This window comes from Pongo pygmaeus, chromosome 17, assembly GCF_028885625.2.
Source record: "Pongo pygmaeus isolate AG05252 chromosome 17, NHGRI_mPonPyg2-v2.0_pri, whole genome shotgun sequence".
Taxonomy (NCBI): Eukaryota; Metazoa; Chordata; class Mammalia; order Primates; family Hominidae; genus Pongo; species Pongo pygmaeus.
This window is the reverse complement of record NC_072390.2, coordinates 95,254,127-95,272,667: the sequence shown is the minus strand read 5'-3', so window position 1 is coordinate 95,272,667 and position 18,541 is coordinate 95,254,127. Positions and strand designations below refer to the sequence as shown.

Here is an 18,541-nt window from a genome sequence, read left to right as displayed (position 1 = left end):
GCGGCGGGCGGCCTCGGGGCGGGTGCGTGGGGGCAGGGCACGGCCAGCCCGGGGCTTCTCAGGACCACCAGGCCGCCTGGACGCTGGGGAGGAACCCCCACTCCGACGGCTGCTAAGACGAAACCAACCGCGCTCCACGGTGGCCAGGTCGCCGCCGCTCCACCCGGCCAACTACACGCTCGCGCGGCGCCTATACGCACATGCCGTCAGCACGCACGGCGCTAGCGCGCGCATGCCGTCAGCACGCACGGCGTCGGTGCGTGCGCGCCGAGACGTTCCGCCGGGTGGCAGTCCCCTCGGAGTTTGCGGGTGCGGGCGGGACCGGGTTTCGTCCGCGGGCCCGGGGGCGGCGGGGGCCGCGGAGTGAGGGGCCGGCTGAGCCCACCTCGCTGGGCCCTCCCTGGCGCCCCGCGTTGGGCGGCGGCGAGCGCGCGGGCCGCCATGTCGTACATGCTCCCGCACCTGCACAACGGCTGGCAGGTGGACCAGGCCATCCTCTCGGAGGAGGACCGCGTGGTCGTCATCCGCTTCGGCCACGACTGGGACCCTACGTGCATGAAGATGGACGAGGTCCTGTACAGCATCGCCGAGAAGGTAGCGCGCCGGACCCTCCCGCCCTGCTGGCTGTGCTTCCGCAGCTGCCCCGCGCCTCTGCCCTGCCGGCGTCGCCTGGGGGCGCGAGCCGTTCCCCGAGGAGGGGCCGCGGCGCAGTCGTTCAGCCGATTCCTGCCCTCGCTGCGGGCGAGCGCTCTCGGGGACTGTGCCGGCGTTTCATGCCTTTTTCTGCGGGGAGCTCTTGTAGTTTTTCATATTTTAAAGGGTTTATGATCCCCCTCCTCTCAAATGAATTAATTATTTCTGTTGATAAGGCGTTTTTCCCAAACTTACAGTTCAGTGAACAAAATACACTTGCAGGTTTTATTGAGAGCGCGGATCCTTAATTTAAAAGGATGTCTTTTTTTGGTACTTTATTTATTTGTTGTATGCATAAAGCAGGACTTTCATGTTAATAGCATAAGAAATCCTGTTTTTCTGTGGGTATTGTTTTCTTTATCCCACCACGCTTTTTGTAAGTCATGCGGTTTACAGCTTAGAGTGATTAAGATGCAGTAAACATCAGGAGAAAACAGAAATATGCTTTGTTAGAACTAGTTTTCTGAATTTCTAATAGTACACTGAGTGGTCTTGGCATTTATTTGCTGACAATAAAAGTTGTAGGACACTATTTTATAACCAGGTTTCATTCTTTTTTTGTGGTTCCTCATAGCAATTTTAAGATGACTTTTATTTGGGTTTTGCAGCTGTAGCAATAGGGCACAGGGCACAAATACTAGGGTGTTAATAAAATATTTGCCATATTTTCCGTAAGTAATTTGAGAGATTATTCCTTTTAATGAAGAGTAAAAGTAACATTGAAGTTATCTTTTCTTTCACAGATGCTAAAGTAGGCCTGGGTTAAAATAACTCCTTTGAGTAAAGAATAACAGATGTAAGGACATATTTTATATTCAGGAAAGGAAAGACTATCTGGCCTGCCATTTATTAATTTTTGCTATTTCTTATTTAGTAGGAGAGGCATGAAGTTAGGAAATGTTGTTATATTTTAGTTATTACAAGAATCCCTTGGAGTGCTTACTAGAATGCATCTGTGATTCTGATTCTATGGGTATGGGGTGAAGTCCAGCAATGGCTTTTTAAAGAAGCCCCTCAGGGAATTCTGATGTGACTTGTGTCACCTTCCATGGGGTCAGGGACAGGTGGAGTAGCTTTAGTACCAGCCATCTCGCAGCCTCTTCCTCCTGGACACCAGGACACTGAGGACTTGAGGAGGTACCTAGGGAATTCAGGGGAGCAGCAGTTCTCTCCCACACTGGGGGTTCTGCCAGCCAGGGATTAGCGATGAGAGAGGCAGTGCCAACACATCAGTTTGTTATTGCTTGAGCTGTAGTGGACAAGGGCAGATACTGGAAATCCAGCGAAGAATTGACTGAGAGCAGTTTCCCAATAAGTAAATCACTGCTGTATTGACTTTGAGTTATGAATTCTAGAATCTTTCACTGTTCTACATTGCAGGTGGTGGCATAAACATCAGGTGGTGTTCAGATCCTGCTGCCGGCAGCTCGAGGCTAGGATGGCTGGAGATGTGAGGGCCTTTGTCTCATCACATCCGAGCAGAGCTCAGCAAGATGCTCTTAGCTAGGAAACAGATTTTATGTGTTAATGTAAGTGTTTAGGGTCTTTGCCAGATTTGCTTTTTTTTTTCCAATTCCTTTATGTCCAATTTCTTTGTTATTACAGAATGAATCACTGTATCACTAGTGGACACACATAGTGGACACACACTTAAGGACAGTTGAAATGGGCTCACTTTGGGGCATTTTTTTGGTCTTTTAAAATAGTCTGATTTTTGTTTTTGTCCACAAATTTAGATAGCTTTATTAATAAACTTTTAATGCAAATATTATAATATAGTTATTAAAAGTGCAAACCTAGGCCAGGCGCAGTAGTTCACGTCAGTAGTTCAGTAAAGCACTTTGGGAGGCCATTGTAGGCAGATCACTTGAGCCCAGGAATTCGAGACCAGCCTGGACAATATGGTGAAACCTCTTCTCTACTAAAAGTACAAATGCCGGGCGTGGTGGCACGTGCCTGTAGTCCCAGCTACTTGGGAGGCTGAGGTGGGAGAATCACCTGAGCCCGGGAAGTCAAGACTGCAGTGAGCCATGATTACACCACTGAACTCCAGCTTGGGCAACAGGAGTGAGACCCTGTCTCGAAAAAAAAAGTGCACACCTGAAATGCATTGAAAGAATATTCATGTTTTATTTTCTTCTTAGTCTATGGGCAAATATGACTTCCTAATTCTGGAAGCCCTTTTTGGAGAAGCTCAACAGAAATTTTTGAAATATAAGGTTTTAGTATAAAGAACAATATAACTATTTAAAAATTTTCCTGTGCAGAAATGGCAGATAATGGGGACTCTTCCTTATCTTGTTCTGAGTCCTGTCTGGATATCCCAGCTGTTTTAAAGTAAGAAACAGTTGCAAATGTTCAGGCTGGACTTGATATGATTTTTCCTAGATGTGTTGTATAGATTTGCTGCTTCCACAGGGCTCACTTGACTTCATGCGGGATTAGAACTGAGCTGTAAACTTCAGGAAGAAAATCAGTCTGGAAACAGCTATGCTTAAAAGATTTCACAGATGCCTAGAGTTTGCTAATAAGTGTGGGGCAATTCATTTGATAAAGTGATAATAATAAATAAAGTGTTCATCAGGCCCTGTATCCCACGCCTGTGGGAGGCCGAGGTGGGTGGTTCCCTTGAGCCCAGGAGTTCGAGAACAGCCCGGGTAACATGGTGAAACCTTGTCTATACAAAAAATGAAAACATTAGCTGGGCGTTGTGGCATGCGCCTGTGGTCCCAGCTACTCGGTAGGCCGAGGTGGGAGGATATGAGTCCAGGAGTTCAAGGCTGCGACAAGCTATGATTGCGCCACTGCATGCCAGCCTGGGTGACAGAGTGAGACCGTGTCTCAAAAACAAAAAAAGTTTTCTATTTAGCAGCTGATTTTATGCAGTTTTGAAGCGAGATAATTTCATGTACCTTTGAGCTGTCTCTCCATTTTGTAGGAACACCGTCACAGGAGACAATTTCATGTACCTTTGAGCTGTCTCTCCATTTTGTAGGAACACTGTCACGGGCGACAATTTCATGTACCTTTGAGCTGTCTCTCCATTTTGTAGGAACACTGTCACGGGCGACAATTTCATGTACCTTTGAGCTGTCTCTCCATTTTGTAGGAACACTGTCACGGGCGACAATTTCATGGACCTTTGAGCTGTCTTTCCGTTTCGTAGGAACACCATCACAGGAGACAATTTCATGGACCTTTGAGCTGTCTCTCCATTTTGTAGGAACACCGTCACGGGAGACAATTTCATGGACCTTTGAGCTGTCTCTCCATTTTGTAGGAACACCGTCACGGGAGACAATTTCATGGACCTTTGAGCTGTCTCTCCATTTTGTAGGAACACCGTCACGGGAGACAATTTCATGGACCTTTGAGCTGTCTCTCCATTTTGTAGGAACACCGTCACGGGAGACAATTTCATGGACCTTTGAGCTGTCTCTCCATTTTGTAGGAACACCGTCACGGGAGACAATTTCATGGACCTTTGAGCTGTCTTTCCATTTTGTAGGAACACCGTCACGGGAGACAATTTCATGGACCTTTGAGCTGTCTTTCCATTTTGTAGGAACACTCTCACGGGAGACAATTTCATGGACCTTTGAGCGTCTTTCCATTTTGTAGGAACACCGTCACGGGAGACAATTTCATGGACCTTTGAGCTGTCTTTCCATTTTGTAGGAACACCGTCACGGGAGACAATTTCATGGACCTTTGAGCTGTCTTTCCGTTTTGTAGGAACACTGTCACGGGCGACAATTTCATGTACCTTTGAGCTGTCTTTCCGTTTCGTAGGAACACTGTCACGGGCGACAATTTCATGTACCTTTGAGCTGCCTTTCCGTTTTGTAGGAGCACTGTCACAGGAGACAATTTCATGTACCTTTGAGCTGTCTGTCCATTTTGTAGGAGCACTGTCACAGGAGACGATTTCATGTACCTTTGAGCTGTCTTTCCATTTTGTAGGAACACTCAAACAGCAGTGCTGGGGGTTCACTGTTACCTGAATCCCATGATGGGTGAGAAGACTGAATGGGACTTACTTTTTGTGTTAAAAAGCCCACGCAGATAGAGTTTAAAATAGCCTCAGTGAGCTGGGCATTGTGGCACATGCCTGTAACCCCAGCTACTCAGGAGGCTAAGACGGAAGATGAGCTCAGGAGGTCAAGGCTGCAGTAAGCTATCATTGTGCCATTGCACTCCACCCTGGGTGACAGAGCGAGACCCCATCTCTAAAAACAAAAAAATTCCTCAGTAGTATTATTGACTCATGATAGCACATTTTTTGTTTGTTTGTTTGAGACAAGAGTCTTCTTGTGTTGTCCAGGCTGGAGTGCAGTGACATGATCTTGGCTCACTGCAACCTCAGCCTCCCGAGTAGCTGGGACTACAGGCCTGTACCACCACCACACCCTGCTAATTTTTGTATTTTTGGTAGAGATGGGGTTTTGCCATATTGGCCAGGCTGGTCTCAAACTCCTGTCCTCAAGTGAGCCAATCACCTCAGCCTCCCAAAATTCTGGGATTACAAGTGTAAGCCACCATGCCTGGCCCATGATAGTACATTCTAATAAATTGTGTATAAGGCAGATACATATTTATGGAACTTCATAGCAGCCATATTAGGGGGTGTATCTTAAGTATCACATTAAGGATCACAGAATGCCCATCGAACCGGTGAGAGTCAACACTAAGCTAGATGAGGAATCTTGTAGAAACAAACAATGGATATTTTTGGTGTTTCCTCTGGATTTTTGTCTCTGCATAAAAAACAGCCTTGTAGCTAGCCACAAGGTATGAGGGGTGGTGTTGAGTGGTGGTTGAGGGCGCAGACTCTAGCTAGGCTCTTGGCACTTCATTAATGCATGAGCGTTACGAACTTGGCCCTGTGCGTCATCTTACCTGTAAAAAGGGGATACTTGTGCCTAACTCATAGGGCTGTAGTGGGATTAATAAAGGTTTCTAGAGCACTCCTGTCACATAGGCAGTAATGCCACTGTTGTAACTGTGATTACTTCTCTCACATTACTAAGTTTGCAAGTTATTGTGAGAGCTGATTAAGGCAAACATTAATTTTAGAAAGTCAGGTTGTTCCGTTTTTTTTATGGCTTTGACATGAATTACCTAAAAATGTAAAAATCAACACTTCAGAAATTTGTTGTGCTAATCAACTTCCCAGAACACTTTTTCCGGAATTTTAGGTGTTTTCTTAGCTGGTTGAGGGACTCCATACAAAAGTGTAGAACAGTGGTTGGTATCATGTGCCAGCCTTTGGCCATGTGTTTTGCAGAGTTATTTCATTGTAACTTGGCAGGTGGACTTAGAGGCATGTGGAAGAACTGCTGAGCACTGTAATTGCTGACTTGCCTAAAGGAAAAGCATGCTTATGAGGTGTGTCGGCAACAGAGTTGGAAAAGATACTTACAATTGTAGGCAATCGAAGAATGTAAAAACAATTTGAGGCCAGCGCATGGCTTACACCTGTAATCCCAGCAGTTTGGGAAGCCGAGGTGGGCGGATCGTCTGAGGTCAGGAGTTCAAGACCAGCTTGGCCAACATGGTGAAACCCCATCTCTACTGAAAATACAAAACTTAGCCAGATGTGGTGGTGGGCGCCTGTAATCCCAGCTACTTGGGAGGCTGAGGTGGGAGGATCTCTTGAGGCTGAGAGACAGAGGTTGCAGTGAGCCGAGATCACGCCACTGCACTCCAGCCTAGGTGACAAAGTAAGATCCCATCTAAAAAAGAAAAGAAAAAGCTGCCTTTGTTGAGGAAGTCACGGGATGACTTGGCAGAGCAGTGTGGCCGCACTCACCCAGCTCCTCCTCCAAGCGCTTGGTTACCGTGGAAATGTCGCCACCAGCAGATGCTGCTGGATGTTTGCTGATGTTTGCCCTCAGCTCGTGCTCCTCCAGTCACCCCACAGATGCCATTTCACCAAGAAAAGAGGGGGGTGGGAGACTGGGGAGCTCCCCTCTGCCTGCCCCTTCCAGCCTCTCCTATCTCAACTCCCAAGTCCCATAGTAACTTCCCTCTCTCTCCATAGCCTCGACTTTTGAAAGTTGTCCACACTGAGGTCCTCTGTTCCTCAGTCCTTCAGCCCCTGCAGTGTCCCTGTCCCATATCGTCCCCTCTGGCAGCCTCTCTGAGGCACTCGGCACAGCTCCCCGGAGTCTCCTGCCTTGGTTTCTGAGACTGCCTCCTTGGCGTCCCTTTCCTGCCCCCAACTCTACAGTGGGCTTCTGCGCTCACTCCCAAGCCTTTCCTGGCACCTGCCACCCTGGCTGGGGTCACTGCTGGATGTAGGTGGCGGCGGTAAGGTAGCTCTCTCCAGCCCAGACTCCATTGTATGCTCCAGGCCAGTCACTACCTGGAGGGCCTTTTTCTCTGGATGTCCCTTAGTTTTCTCAAACTCAGTATGTACAAAACTGAACTCTTCAATTCTTGCTTTCTTAGAAATAAATACATGGCCCAGACTCTCAAGCGGAAAAGGTCCTCTGTGGGCCAGTCCACTTGCGCGTCCGTCCCCACCATCCTGCACCTCTGCTTCCTTGCCCTGATGCTGGATCTGAGACCTGGCTGCTGTTCTTGTGTCTTTCTCTTTACACATGGAATTCTCTAAGGACATATTTTTCCCTGCCACCCCGTGACCACGCCACCGCCCCTGTCTCCTGTGGGTAGGCTGATTCTGTCATCCAGAGTTCCGGCTTTGGAGCCAGACAGAGTGCATCTCCACCGTGCCCCTTCCCCGTGCGGCTGGGCATCACTCACGTGACCTTTCCGAGCCTGAATTCCATCACCTAAAACATCAGTGACATCTATTTAGAGGTGTTGAAAGAATTAGAATCCATGAGAGAGAAGTGCCTCATACATAGTACATTCTCAAATGTTCGTGAAACTTACCTGTGGTGAAATCAGAGGATGTTTAAGTTCTCGTGGCACGTGAGCTTTATGTGGTAGTTTGCTTCTGTTAGCATTCACGGGGTTAGATGCAGTGGGCCGGAGCTTGAAGGCAAAAGGAGAGTCACATTTGTATCTTTACAGTTACTCAGTTGCCCTCTGATTATTGTTGCTGTTGTTACTTTGAGAAGGAGCCTTGCTCTGTCCTTCAGGCTGGAGTGCAGTGGCATAATCTCAGCTCACTGCAATCTCCACATCCTGGGTTCAAGTGATTCTCCTGCCTCAGCCTCCCAAGTAGCTGGGATTACAGGCGTGCACCGCCACACCCAGCTAATTTTTGTGTTTTTAGTAGAGACACGGTTGCACCACATTGGCCAGGTTGGTCTCGAACTCCTGACCTCAAGTGATCCGCCCGCCTCAGCCTCCCAAAGTGCTGGGATTACAGGCGTGAGCCACCTCTCCCAGCCCTGCACTCTATTAAATGCCTACAAATTATTAAAAACCACAGATGGTTATAATATTTACTATTTTTTACATGCAAGAAAAGAGATGATAAAAAGTGTTGTGACCTTTCTTTTTTCTTAAATACACAATTTACAACTCTGTCCAAATGATATTTCAAGTAATTTATTATTTGCATGGTGATTCCGTAAGTTAATGTAATGTTACCGGTATTTATTGTATCTGTCCCTGAGCAAGGCATTGAAGGGATGATAATGAAATATTATTTTGACTTTCCTAATGCCTGTGACCATTTATTTTGTTGGTGTATTTATTTTAGCTTCTGTAGGGAAGTATTTTGTGTTTAAGTCAAATCAAAAGACAGTTTATTAGTTTACCATGAAAATAAAGCTGGATTCTGGCAACCTGACCAACACATTCTCACTGTGGACACTGCAGGAAACTAGAGTTTCAGAAATGGGCATTGTCAGAGTGACCGGACTCAGAGGGGCCCATGTGTAACGCAGGCATCACTTCGGGGTTTTGAAAGCACATGGATGGCGAGGCGCACGCTCCTGCAGTGGGCCCTGTGCTGGAGTTCTGATACGGTTTTCTTCACCAAAGCTGAAGGGCAGTGGAGTCTTTGTGAAGTGTGGGCTTTCCCACTCCCCCTCTCCCCGCCCTGCTCCATGGTTTACATTTCCATCTTAATTTTTTAAAAATATTTCCCAAAGTAGAGAATATAGTGAACCCCTCTGTTCCTATTGTTCCCCTTCAACAATTGTTGGTATTTTGCTGGTCTTGTGTTATCTAACCCCTCATTTTTTTAGGCTGTGTGTTTCATGCAAATCCCAGATATCATTATTTCACCTGTAAGTTACAGTCAGGTTGTAAAGATTTAGTTTTATATGAAGAAATGTTGTGCATATCCCATTGATTTCCCGTGACTGCTGTGAGAGGACACTGCAAGCTGAGGGGCTTAAAACAACAGAAACTTCTCTCACAATTCTGGATACCAGAAGTCCAGATCGAGGTGTTTTCCAGGCTGGGCTCTCTCTGAAACCTGCCAAGGAGAGTCCTCATGCTTCTCCCAGCTTCTGGTGCTGCCAGCAGCCTCTTGGAGCTCCTAGGCCTGTAGACATCTCTGCAGTCCTTGGTGCCCCCAGAGCCTCCTGTCGCTGTGTCTTCATGTGGCCATTTTCCTGTAAGGACACCAGTCACACCAGATTAGGGGCCCACCTACTCCAGTATGACCTCATCTTACCTTAACTAATTACGCCTGCAGTACTGTTTCCAAATAAGCTGTGCTGTCAGTTTGGGGGTTTAGGACTTCAACTGTTTTGGGGACACAGTTTAACTCGTAACACACATAAGTGGCTACAAGCTTCTAAAGGGCATTGAGTTAGTATTTATAAAGAGCCTTTAAAATGTCATATCCTTTGTTCCAGAATTTTAGGAATTTGTCCTTAGGAAATAATGAAGTATGTATACAAATTTAAGGGGGAAAATGTTCACAGATGAATAATATTAATGAACAATCAGAGAGTAACGGAAGAATGGTGTAGGAGGCTCTTCTCGCATTGCTATAAAGAAATACATGAGACCGGGTAACTTATGAGAAAATAGGTTTAATTGACTCACAGTTCTGCAGGCTGTACAGGAAGTGTGGTACTGGCTTTGCTTCTGGGGAGGCCTCAGGACCTTCCAATCATGGCAGAAGGCAAAGGGGAACAGGCATGTCACACGGTGAAAGCTGGGGCGGAGTGTCACACACTTGAACAACCTCAGCTCACTACCCTGAGGACAGCACCAAGAGGATGACGCTCAACTATTGATGAGAAATTCACCCCATAATCCAGTCGCCTCCCCCCAGGCCCCACCTGCAGCACTGGGAGTTAGTTTCAACCTGAGATTTGGGCAGGGACAAATATCCAAACTGTATCAAATGGTAAAGTAATGGCATAGCCATTTGATGAATCACGCAGCCATAGAAGTTTGCCATTTTTGGAAAGTAGGTAATGTATGTAAAAGAATGCTCATAACTGGCCGGTGCGGTGGCTCACGCCTGTAATCCCAGCACTTTGGGAGGCCGAGGTGGGTGGATCACCTGAGGTCAGGAGTTTGAGATCAGCCTGGCCAATATGGTGAAACCTTGTCTCTACTAAAAATAAAAAAATTAGCCAGATGCGGTGGCACACACCTGTAATCCCAGCTACACGAGAGGCTGAGGCTGGAGAATAGCTTGAACCTGGGAGGTGGAGGTTGCAGTGAGCCAAGATCATGCCACTGCACTCCAGACCGGGCGACAGATCGAGACTCCATTTCAAAAAAAAAGAAAAGAATGCTCATAATTAAAGCAGGATACAAAATATTGTAGTACGATCACAATATGACCATATTTTGCTATGTCTGAACAGAAATAGTATGAACAAATTAAAAAATATATATCTATAAGAAAGAGGGGAAAGAATATAGTAAAAGTATTGCCAGGCGTGGTGGCTCACGCCTGTAATCGCAGCACTTTGGGAGGCCAAGGCAGGCGTATCACTTGAGTCCAGGCGTTCAAGACCAGCCCGGGCAACATGGCAAAACCCTGTCTCTACAAAAAATACAAAAATTAGCCAGGTATGATGGTACATGCCTGTAGTCCCAGCTGCTTGGGAGGCTGATATGGGGGGATCGCTTGAGCTCAGGAGGCAGAGGTTGCAGTGGCCAAGATCTTGTCACTGCACTCCAGCCTGGGCAGCGGAACCAGACCCTGTCTCCGGAAAAAAGGTAACAGCAGTCACCCCTGGGTGTTGGGGGTGTTGGGATTGGAGGTGATCTTATTTTCTTTTTATTTTTCTGACTTTTCTAAATCTCTGATAAACTTGCAATTAAAGAAAAAATAACAGAAAATGTGTTACCTGCAGTATTATTGGGGGTACTATTAGTATTTGCAAGTGTTCAGACCTAATTGCGGGGAAATGATGGCGGGATTCTACAGGCATATTTTAGAGCAGTTGTGAGATGCATGTAACTATTTGTAAAGGTTCATATAGATGATTACTAGATCAGCATAAATAATATGTCTGTGGACGTTTTCTGCAGGACTTTCATAACTTGTTACCTGAGTGAAATTTAATTCCTAGGCGATTCTGGGAGATGGTAAAGTGAGGCGGAAGGATCCAGTGGCCAATTCCTGAACTATTCTGGGAAACGGTGGCGTGAGGCGGAAGGAACTGGTGGCCAAGGTCCCAGTAGTGTCACATGATCTTCCCACGTGCCCGCTGCATGGGGAAAAAACGTTGAAGAATTAGTTTGAAAATTGCCCTGTTGGCCGGGAGTGATGGCTCACTCCTGTAATCCCAGCACTTTGGGAGGCTGAGGTGGGAGGATAGCTTGAGCCTGGGAGGTCGAGGCTGCAGTGAGCTGATTGCACCATTGCACTCTGGTCTGGATGACAGAGTGAGACCCTGTCTCAAAAAAAAAAAACAAAAATTGCCCTAATCCACACAAATTCTTGGTTTTGTTTTTATAAATGTGCTTCTATAAAGTGAAAGCCAAAGTGTTCTGTTATTTCAGTTTTTTTTTTAATCTCCTTTTAGGTTAAAAATTTTGCAGTTATTTATCTTGTGGATATTACAGAAGTACCTGACTTCAACAAAATGTATGAGTTATACGATCCATGTACTGTCATGTTTTTCTTCAGGTATGTTATCTTAAAGTTGTTATTGAAATTGAATATTGTCAGTTTGGAAGCTTAATGTAATCAAGATCTCTTTAGATTATTTTATTTTGAAGGAAGTTGGTTGTACAGTCATGTCCCAAAATCGTTTGTATCACCAGGCAATCAGTGTGAATCTTTTAAATAATTTTCAAAGTAACAATTCTAGTTTTAGCATTTACTCAATAACAAATTACCCTTTTGAAATAACTTTGCGGGGAAACCTAGGTGAAGTGTAATTCAATGAAAGACGTTGTTACTGATATTTTAGATACCTGGAACTATAATCTGTTCATCAAAAATGTGTTGTAAAATCACAAATTTAGGCCGGGCATGGTGGCTCAAAGCGCCTGTAATCCCAGCACTTTGGGAGGCTGAGGTGGGTGGATCACAAGGTCAGGAGTTCGAGACCAGCTGGGCTAAGATGGTGAAACTGAGTCTCTACTAAAAATACAAAATTAGCCGGGCGTGGTGGTGCATGCCTGTAATCCTAGCTACTGGGAGGCTGAGGCAGGAGAATCGCTTGAACCCAGGAGGTGGAGGTTGCAGTGAGCTGAGATCACGCCACTGCACTCCAGCCTAGGCAACAAGAGCAAAACTCCGTCTCAAAAAAAAAAACACCAAAAACCTAATTTATTAAATATGTTATCATCAACTTCGGTGTCCTTTTTTATATCCAAGAGGAACACCTGAACTGAATTACTTTGCTTATAAATACAAGATTATTTTATCAGCTCAAAGATTTCATTATGGAAATTTAATGGGGAAAGAAATCACCATCTGATGCTGTTTTTACTTGTTTAGTTACCATAGAGGTTGGTGAATTAGCTACATGAGCATTAGACCATTCTCCAAAAGTGGAGCCTCCTACTTGGTAAGGAAGGTCAGGTGGGTTGTATAGGGTATGTATTAGTTTTATATTCTTTGTAACAAATTAGCACACATTGAGCAGCTTAAATCACCCCGCTTTTCTGAGCTCACAGCTCTGTAAGTCAGACATCCAGGCAGGGCCCGCTGGATTCCTGCTCAGGGTCTCACAAGGTCTGAACCATGGGCTGGGTGCTTATCTGGAGTGTTTGAGGGGCTTGTTTGGGTTGTGGGCCGAGTCCGGTTCTTTGTGGTGGTGGATCTGAGATCTGCTTCCTTGCTGCTGTTACCTGAGGCCACTCTGCTGCTAGAGACCCCGTCACCCTCAAAGCCAGCATTGGCATGCCGGCACATTGAGATCTTTTCACACAGGTTCTCTGACTTCCTGAAAAGTTCTGCCTGAGAAAATGCTCTGGTTTTAGAGGACTGTGATTAGATTAGACTTGCCCAAATAATCCAGGATAATCACCTTGTTTTATTTATTTATTGAGATGGAGTCTCACTCTCACCCAGGGTGGAGTGCAGTGGCACCATCACAGCAACCTTGAACTCCTGGCTTTGAGCCATCCTCCTGCCTCAGGCTGCCAACGCGTGAGGCACTGCCGCGGTTCTGGGCGTCGGGATACGCTCCCCTGGACATACCCTTGGCTTCCTAGGTGCCTCCTGTTAGGTCAAGAAGATCTATGAGGTGCACCCTGCATTTCTTGTGAAACTTTTGATCTTTCCTAGGTTTCAGCAAAGATTGCGGGGCTGACCTTCATCCTTTTCTCTACTGTGCGTTCAGCAGCCATTTCTGAATTTCAGCACCTTTGGCCATCCGGAGAGGCTAAAGAATTTATTCCTTTTGTTAACAGTTCTTAACACTAATTTGCCTCTTTCCTCTCTTGAAGGCAGCACCTCCGAGACTTTGCTTGGAAGTTTCCGCAGCTAAATATCCCAAGTGTGTTGCTTTTGAGCTCTGATTTCCTATAACTGCGGACCCCGTGTCCCTGTTCCTCGGCCACTCTGTAACGGGGTCCCCTTTTCTCCGTTTCCCAGTAACACACTCCTCACTTCCTTCCAGGCCCACACCAGGCATTCCTGAAGTCCATATTTCTGTGAACAGCCTGTTCGAGGCAATAGAGGCCTTTTCTATTTTGCCCCTCAAAATTCTTCAGGTGAGAACAGGGAGGGCCGTCTTAGGTCTCTGTCCCCTACAGTGTGCAGCGGAGGCCAGCCTGGGGCTGGAGATGCTGTGAGGGGCAAGGAGGCTGCAGGCAACAGCCTTGGGTGGTGGCAGTAGCCTACTTAGTGTAGTTTGATGTTTTTAGGACTGATGCTGTACTCAGAAAAGGAGATGAAACTTCCTTCTGCTGTTTCTGTGATTTAGAATTTTAAGACAAACGGTACTTCAGTTAACTTATGCACCAAACATGTATCAGGTTTGTGGTCTAGTGGTGGGGCCTAATGTCAGATAAGACAGGATTCCCACTCTCATAGGACGTTGTCTGATAGAAACAGCTGAGTAAATTAGCAGGGGGTACTGAAGAAGTGAAAGGAGGCAGGTGTTTCTGAGATGTAAATACCGAAGAAGTACACCCAAGTCAGATAGGGCTGCGGGGAGGGTGCTACGGGCAGCCCCCAGTCAGCGTAGAAGGAGCTTGGTGCATGCTGCATGCTGCAGCATGGAAAATGAGAGGGCGGCCAGAGGTGGGCTCCAGACCCTGATTAGATTTGCCTCTCCTGAACCAGAGACTTCACGGGGAATACTTTCTACGGAATAGTAGGTGGAAGCCAAATGCATGATCTTGTGGAAGTGAACGTTAAAAAACAGTCTTCAGGTGGGGCATGCCTGCAGCCCAGCCACTCTGCAGGCCGGAGTGGGACTGGAGCCAGGGGTTCGAGTCTGGCCTTAGCAACATAGATCGCATCTCTAAGAAAAGTAATCAGGCTGGCACAGTGGCTCACGTTTGTAATCCCAGCACTTTGGGAGGCCGAGGTGGGAGGATCACTTGAGGCCATGAGTTTGAGACCAGCCTGGCCAAGATGGGGACATCCCATCTCTACGAAAAACTAGAAATTTATCTGGGTGTGGTGGCTGATGCCTGTGGTCCCAGTTACTTAGAGGGCTGAGGTGCGAGGATCATCTGGGCCAGGAGGTTGATTTTGCCGCTATGCCGTAGCCCAGATGACAGTGAGACCCCGTCTCAAAAAGAAACTTCAACAAACCAGGATAAATTTCTGCCAGCACAACAAAGGGTTAATATCATTATCTTGTAAAGTGCACATAAGTATTCATGAGGAAAAGAACTAGTCTCTTGAAAGATAAGTAAAGAATTGTCTACTTCCCTAACCATAAACATGCAAAATGTCATCTTCATTTCATAGTTGAAGGGCTTTTCATACAATTTATATCATTGCTCATAAGAGCACCGTGAAAAACTTACACATTGCTTTTATCAGGTAAATTAGTACAAATTAGACGGGGGTCTTGTTTTGTTATCCATGTTGATCTCGGACTCTGGGCCTCAAGTGATCCTCCTGCCTCGGCCTCCCAAAGAGTTGGGATTACAGGCATGAGCCACTGCGCCTGCCCTCCTTTGGCCTTTTAATTTCCCCTTAGAATAATTGTCCTAAATAAATACAGAAAAATGCAGGAAAGAACGTGGTGGACAATGCATTGCATTTTTAAAAACACATTTAGGTGCTTCCTGTATTCGCCTGCATCATGGCTACACTCTCGATTTTACGCGTTCTTCAGTGACGTTAACAAGAGCTTGTAACAGTGGGAAAAATACGGCATTGTTTTCAAGGAATTCTTTTTTAAAGAGACTTTTATGAGAATGGATGCCCTTGTTTCTCTTTGCAGGAACAAGCACATCATGATTGACTTGGGGACTGGCAACAACAACAAGATTAACTGGGCCATGGAGGACAAGCAGGAGATGGTGGACATCATCGAGACCGTGTACCGCGGGGCCCGCAAAGGCCGCGGCCTGGTGGTGTCCCCCAAGGACTACTCCACCAAGTACCGCTACTGAGGCGCCCTCAGTCTGCGCGGATAGATGTCGTGGAGCCCTTTTTGTGTGGAAACGTTTTAAGCTATTTAAAGCCTTTGGAAAATACAGGAAGCTCCAGGGCTGGAGGACCTCTGAGATGGAATTGATTACATGGTCTTAACTCACCGAAATAAACAAGCACGTGGTGAGAGGAGCAGGCCTACTTGTTTGTTCTCAGGAAACTTAATGAATAGGTTACTGATTTTCCTAGTCAAAGTTAATTCTTATCCTTGGAGTAAAACGAAGGTGTTTATCCTGTGAGGTTGTGCATTTTGCATACTTGATTAGTTTGCTGGGGCTGCGGTGACAGCATGGCACGAGCTGGGCCTTAACAGAGATGTATGCTCTCATAGCTTTGCAGGCAGAGGGTCCGAGATCAGGACGTCGCAGGGTGGGTTACTACTGAGGCCGTGAGGGGAATCCGCTCAGGCCTCTCCCTGGCTTCTGGGGGCTGCTGGTAGTCTTTTCAGTTCCTTGTTGTGTGGATGCTTCGCCCCATCTCTGCCTTCACCTGTGTCCTCCCTGTGTGGGTGCTGGTGTCCAAAATTTCCCCTTTTCGTAATGACACCATCTGTGTTGGATTCGGGCCCACCCTGCTCCAGCATGGCCTAATCTTAACTAATTACATTTGCAAGGATCTTATGTCCACAAAAGTCACAGTCTGAGGTGCTGGGGGTTAGGACTTCAATATATAAATTTTGCGGTTACACAGTTCAATCCATGACAGAATCCAAAGGCTTACTCTTACTCTGGTTATAAAAACAGTACAATAAAATATTGTTTATAGCCTTCCCTGTAAGGAATAGGAGAGCTATTTTTTATTCTTCCCAAGATTGTATTTGATGTAAACATATTTTCTGTAGAAGCCATGGCCCTTCAGTTCATATAGTTAGAAAATTTCCTTATTGGCCAGGCACGATGGCTCACACCTGTAATCCCAACACTTTGGGAGGCCACGACGGGCAGATCAGGAAGTCAGGAGTTCGAGACCAGCCTGGCCAACATGGTGAAATCCCGTCTCTACTAAAAATACAAAAATTAGCTGGGCATGGTGGCGCGTGCCTGTAATCCCAGCTACTTGGAAGGCTGAGGCAGGAGAATTGCTTGAACCCGGGAGGTGGAGGTTTCAGTGAGCCAAGATTGCACCACTGCACGCCAGCCTGGGCAACAGAGCAAGACTCCGTCTCAAAAAAAGAAAAGAAAGAAAATGTCCTTATTACAGTCTCAGGTTTCTCTAGCCCTCTCTCATCCTAGCAGTGTGGATGATTGGTTGGGATCTTCGTGTCCCATCTCAGCACACTCACGCTCTGAAGTGAAATTGAGGAAGGGCAGGGATGGGGGCACCTGAGCACACCCTGGGCCCTCTGACCTCAGACCCTGGCTCTGCCCCACCAAGTGACCTTGGGCAGGGTACCTTCTCTGAGCTTCCGTTTCCTCCTTGGTAAAGGCGGATAATAGTGTCTGCCCTGCAGAGATTTGAACTTGGAAGCACATGGTGCCTACTGGGCACAGGAGTGGTGCACAGGGCTCACTGCTGTCGGGAGATTGATTGCTGTTGTGGAAACAGGAGGGTACTTACAGAATGAAGCACATTTTTTACATACACTACAAATGAGTGTGTGCTTTTTAAATGGATTTAAAATTCAAATGCAAATCTGCAGTTTAATCTCCCAAGTGCTGATTTTTCCATCTATAAAGTAGGAGAGTGTAACACCGCATCAGAGTGAGGGGCTAGGGAGAGCGTGTATGGGACCTCGAGTACCTGGCATGTAACAGACACTCAGTGTTACACTCCTGATATTTCTCCGGAGCAGGTGAAACAGACGGCCAGGAAGCACACGAAAAGACACTCAACATCACTGCTTGTTAAGGAAATGCAAATCAAAACCACAGTGAGACGCCACTTCACACCCACGAGTTCGGCTAGATACAAAAAGTAGATCACAACAAGCGTCTGCAAGGATGTGGAGAAATTGGAACCCTCACATACTGCTGGTGGCAAAGTGGTAACACAGGCAGGCAGGTCGTCAAAAAGTTAAACATGGGCCGGGTGCAGGTGTCTCAAGCCTGTAATCCCAGCACTTTGGAAGGCTGAGACAGGCAGATTGCTTGAGCCCAGGAGTTCACGACCAGCCTGGGCAACCTGGTGAGACCCTGTCTCTACAAGAAATACAGAACAATTAGCTGGGCATGGTGGTGCGTGCCTGTGGGCCCAGCTACTCGGGGGGCTGAGGCAGGAGGATCACTTAAGCCCCGGAGGTCAAGGCTGCAGTGAGCCATGGCTGTGCCACTGCGCTGCAGCCTGGGCAACTGAGCAAGACCCTGTCTCAAAAAAAAGAAAAGATAAACATGGTGTTACCGTTTGACCCAGCAGTTTCATACCCAGGAGAATTGAACGCATATGTCCACATAGAAACTATACACAGAAGCCAAAATGTGGAAACCCACGTGTCCATCAACAGATGAATGGTTAAACAAAATGTCCATCCATAGAATGGAATATTATTCAGTCATAAACAGAATGAAGTACTGACACATGCCACAACGCGGGTGAACGTTGAAATCAGTAGGTTAAGTGAAAAGCCGGTTACCACATACTGTGCAATTCCATTTATACGGAATTTCTAGAATAGGCACATCCATAGAGACATTAGTGGTTGCTTAAGACTGGGAGGAAGGGGGAAATAGGAGGTGACAGCTAATGGGCAGTTTTATTTTTGACGTAATGAAAATGTGCTTACATAAGCTGAGCAGGCATAAAAAGAAAAAGTGCCCTAAGATTGTGATAATGGTACAATTCTGTCAATTGCATCATTGGTGGATGATGTGTGAATTATGTCTCTTATGATAACAGCTTTACTGGCGTTACCAGAAAAAGATAAAACAATTACATTCCACA

The 18,541-nt window shown here is 46.5% G+C and overlaps 1 protein-coding gene across 2 annotated transcripts; it reads left to right on the top strand.

The window, feature by feature from the left end:
• Positions 1-251: 251 nt before the first annotated feature.
• TXNL4A (thioredoxin like 4A) lies at positions 252-18,539 on the top strand. Of its 2 annotated transcripts, XM_054460432.2 has the most exons (4): positions 458-594; positions 2,074-2,222; positions 11,619-11,722; positions 15,453-18,539. In XM_054460432.2, exons 2-4 carry the CDS (start codon positions 2,187-2,189, stop codon positions 15,622-15,624), a joined length of 312 nt encoding a protein of 103 aa, XP_054316407.1. In that variant the 5' UTR covers positions 458-594; positions 2,074-2,186; the 3' UTR covers positions 15,625-18,539. The 2 variants fall into 2 exon arrangements, with proteins under 2 accessions (XP_054316406.1, XP_054316407.1); XM_054460431.2 differs by lacking the exon at positions 2,074-2,222 and having other exon boundaries at positions 252-594.
• Positions 18,540-18,541: the final 2 nt, after the last annotated feature.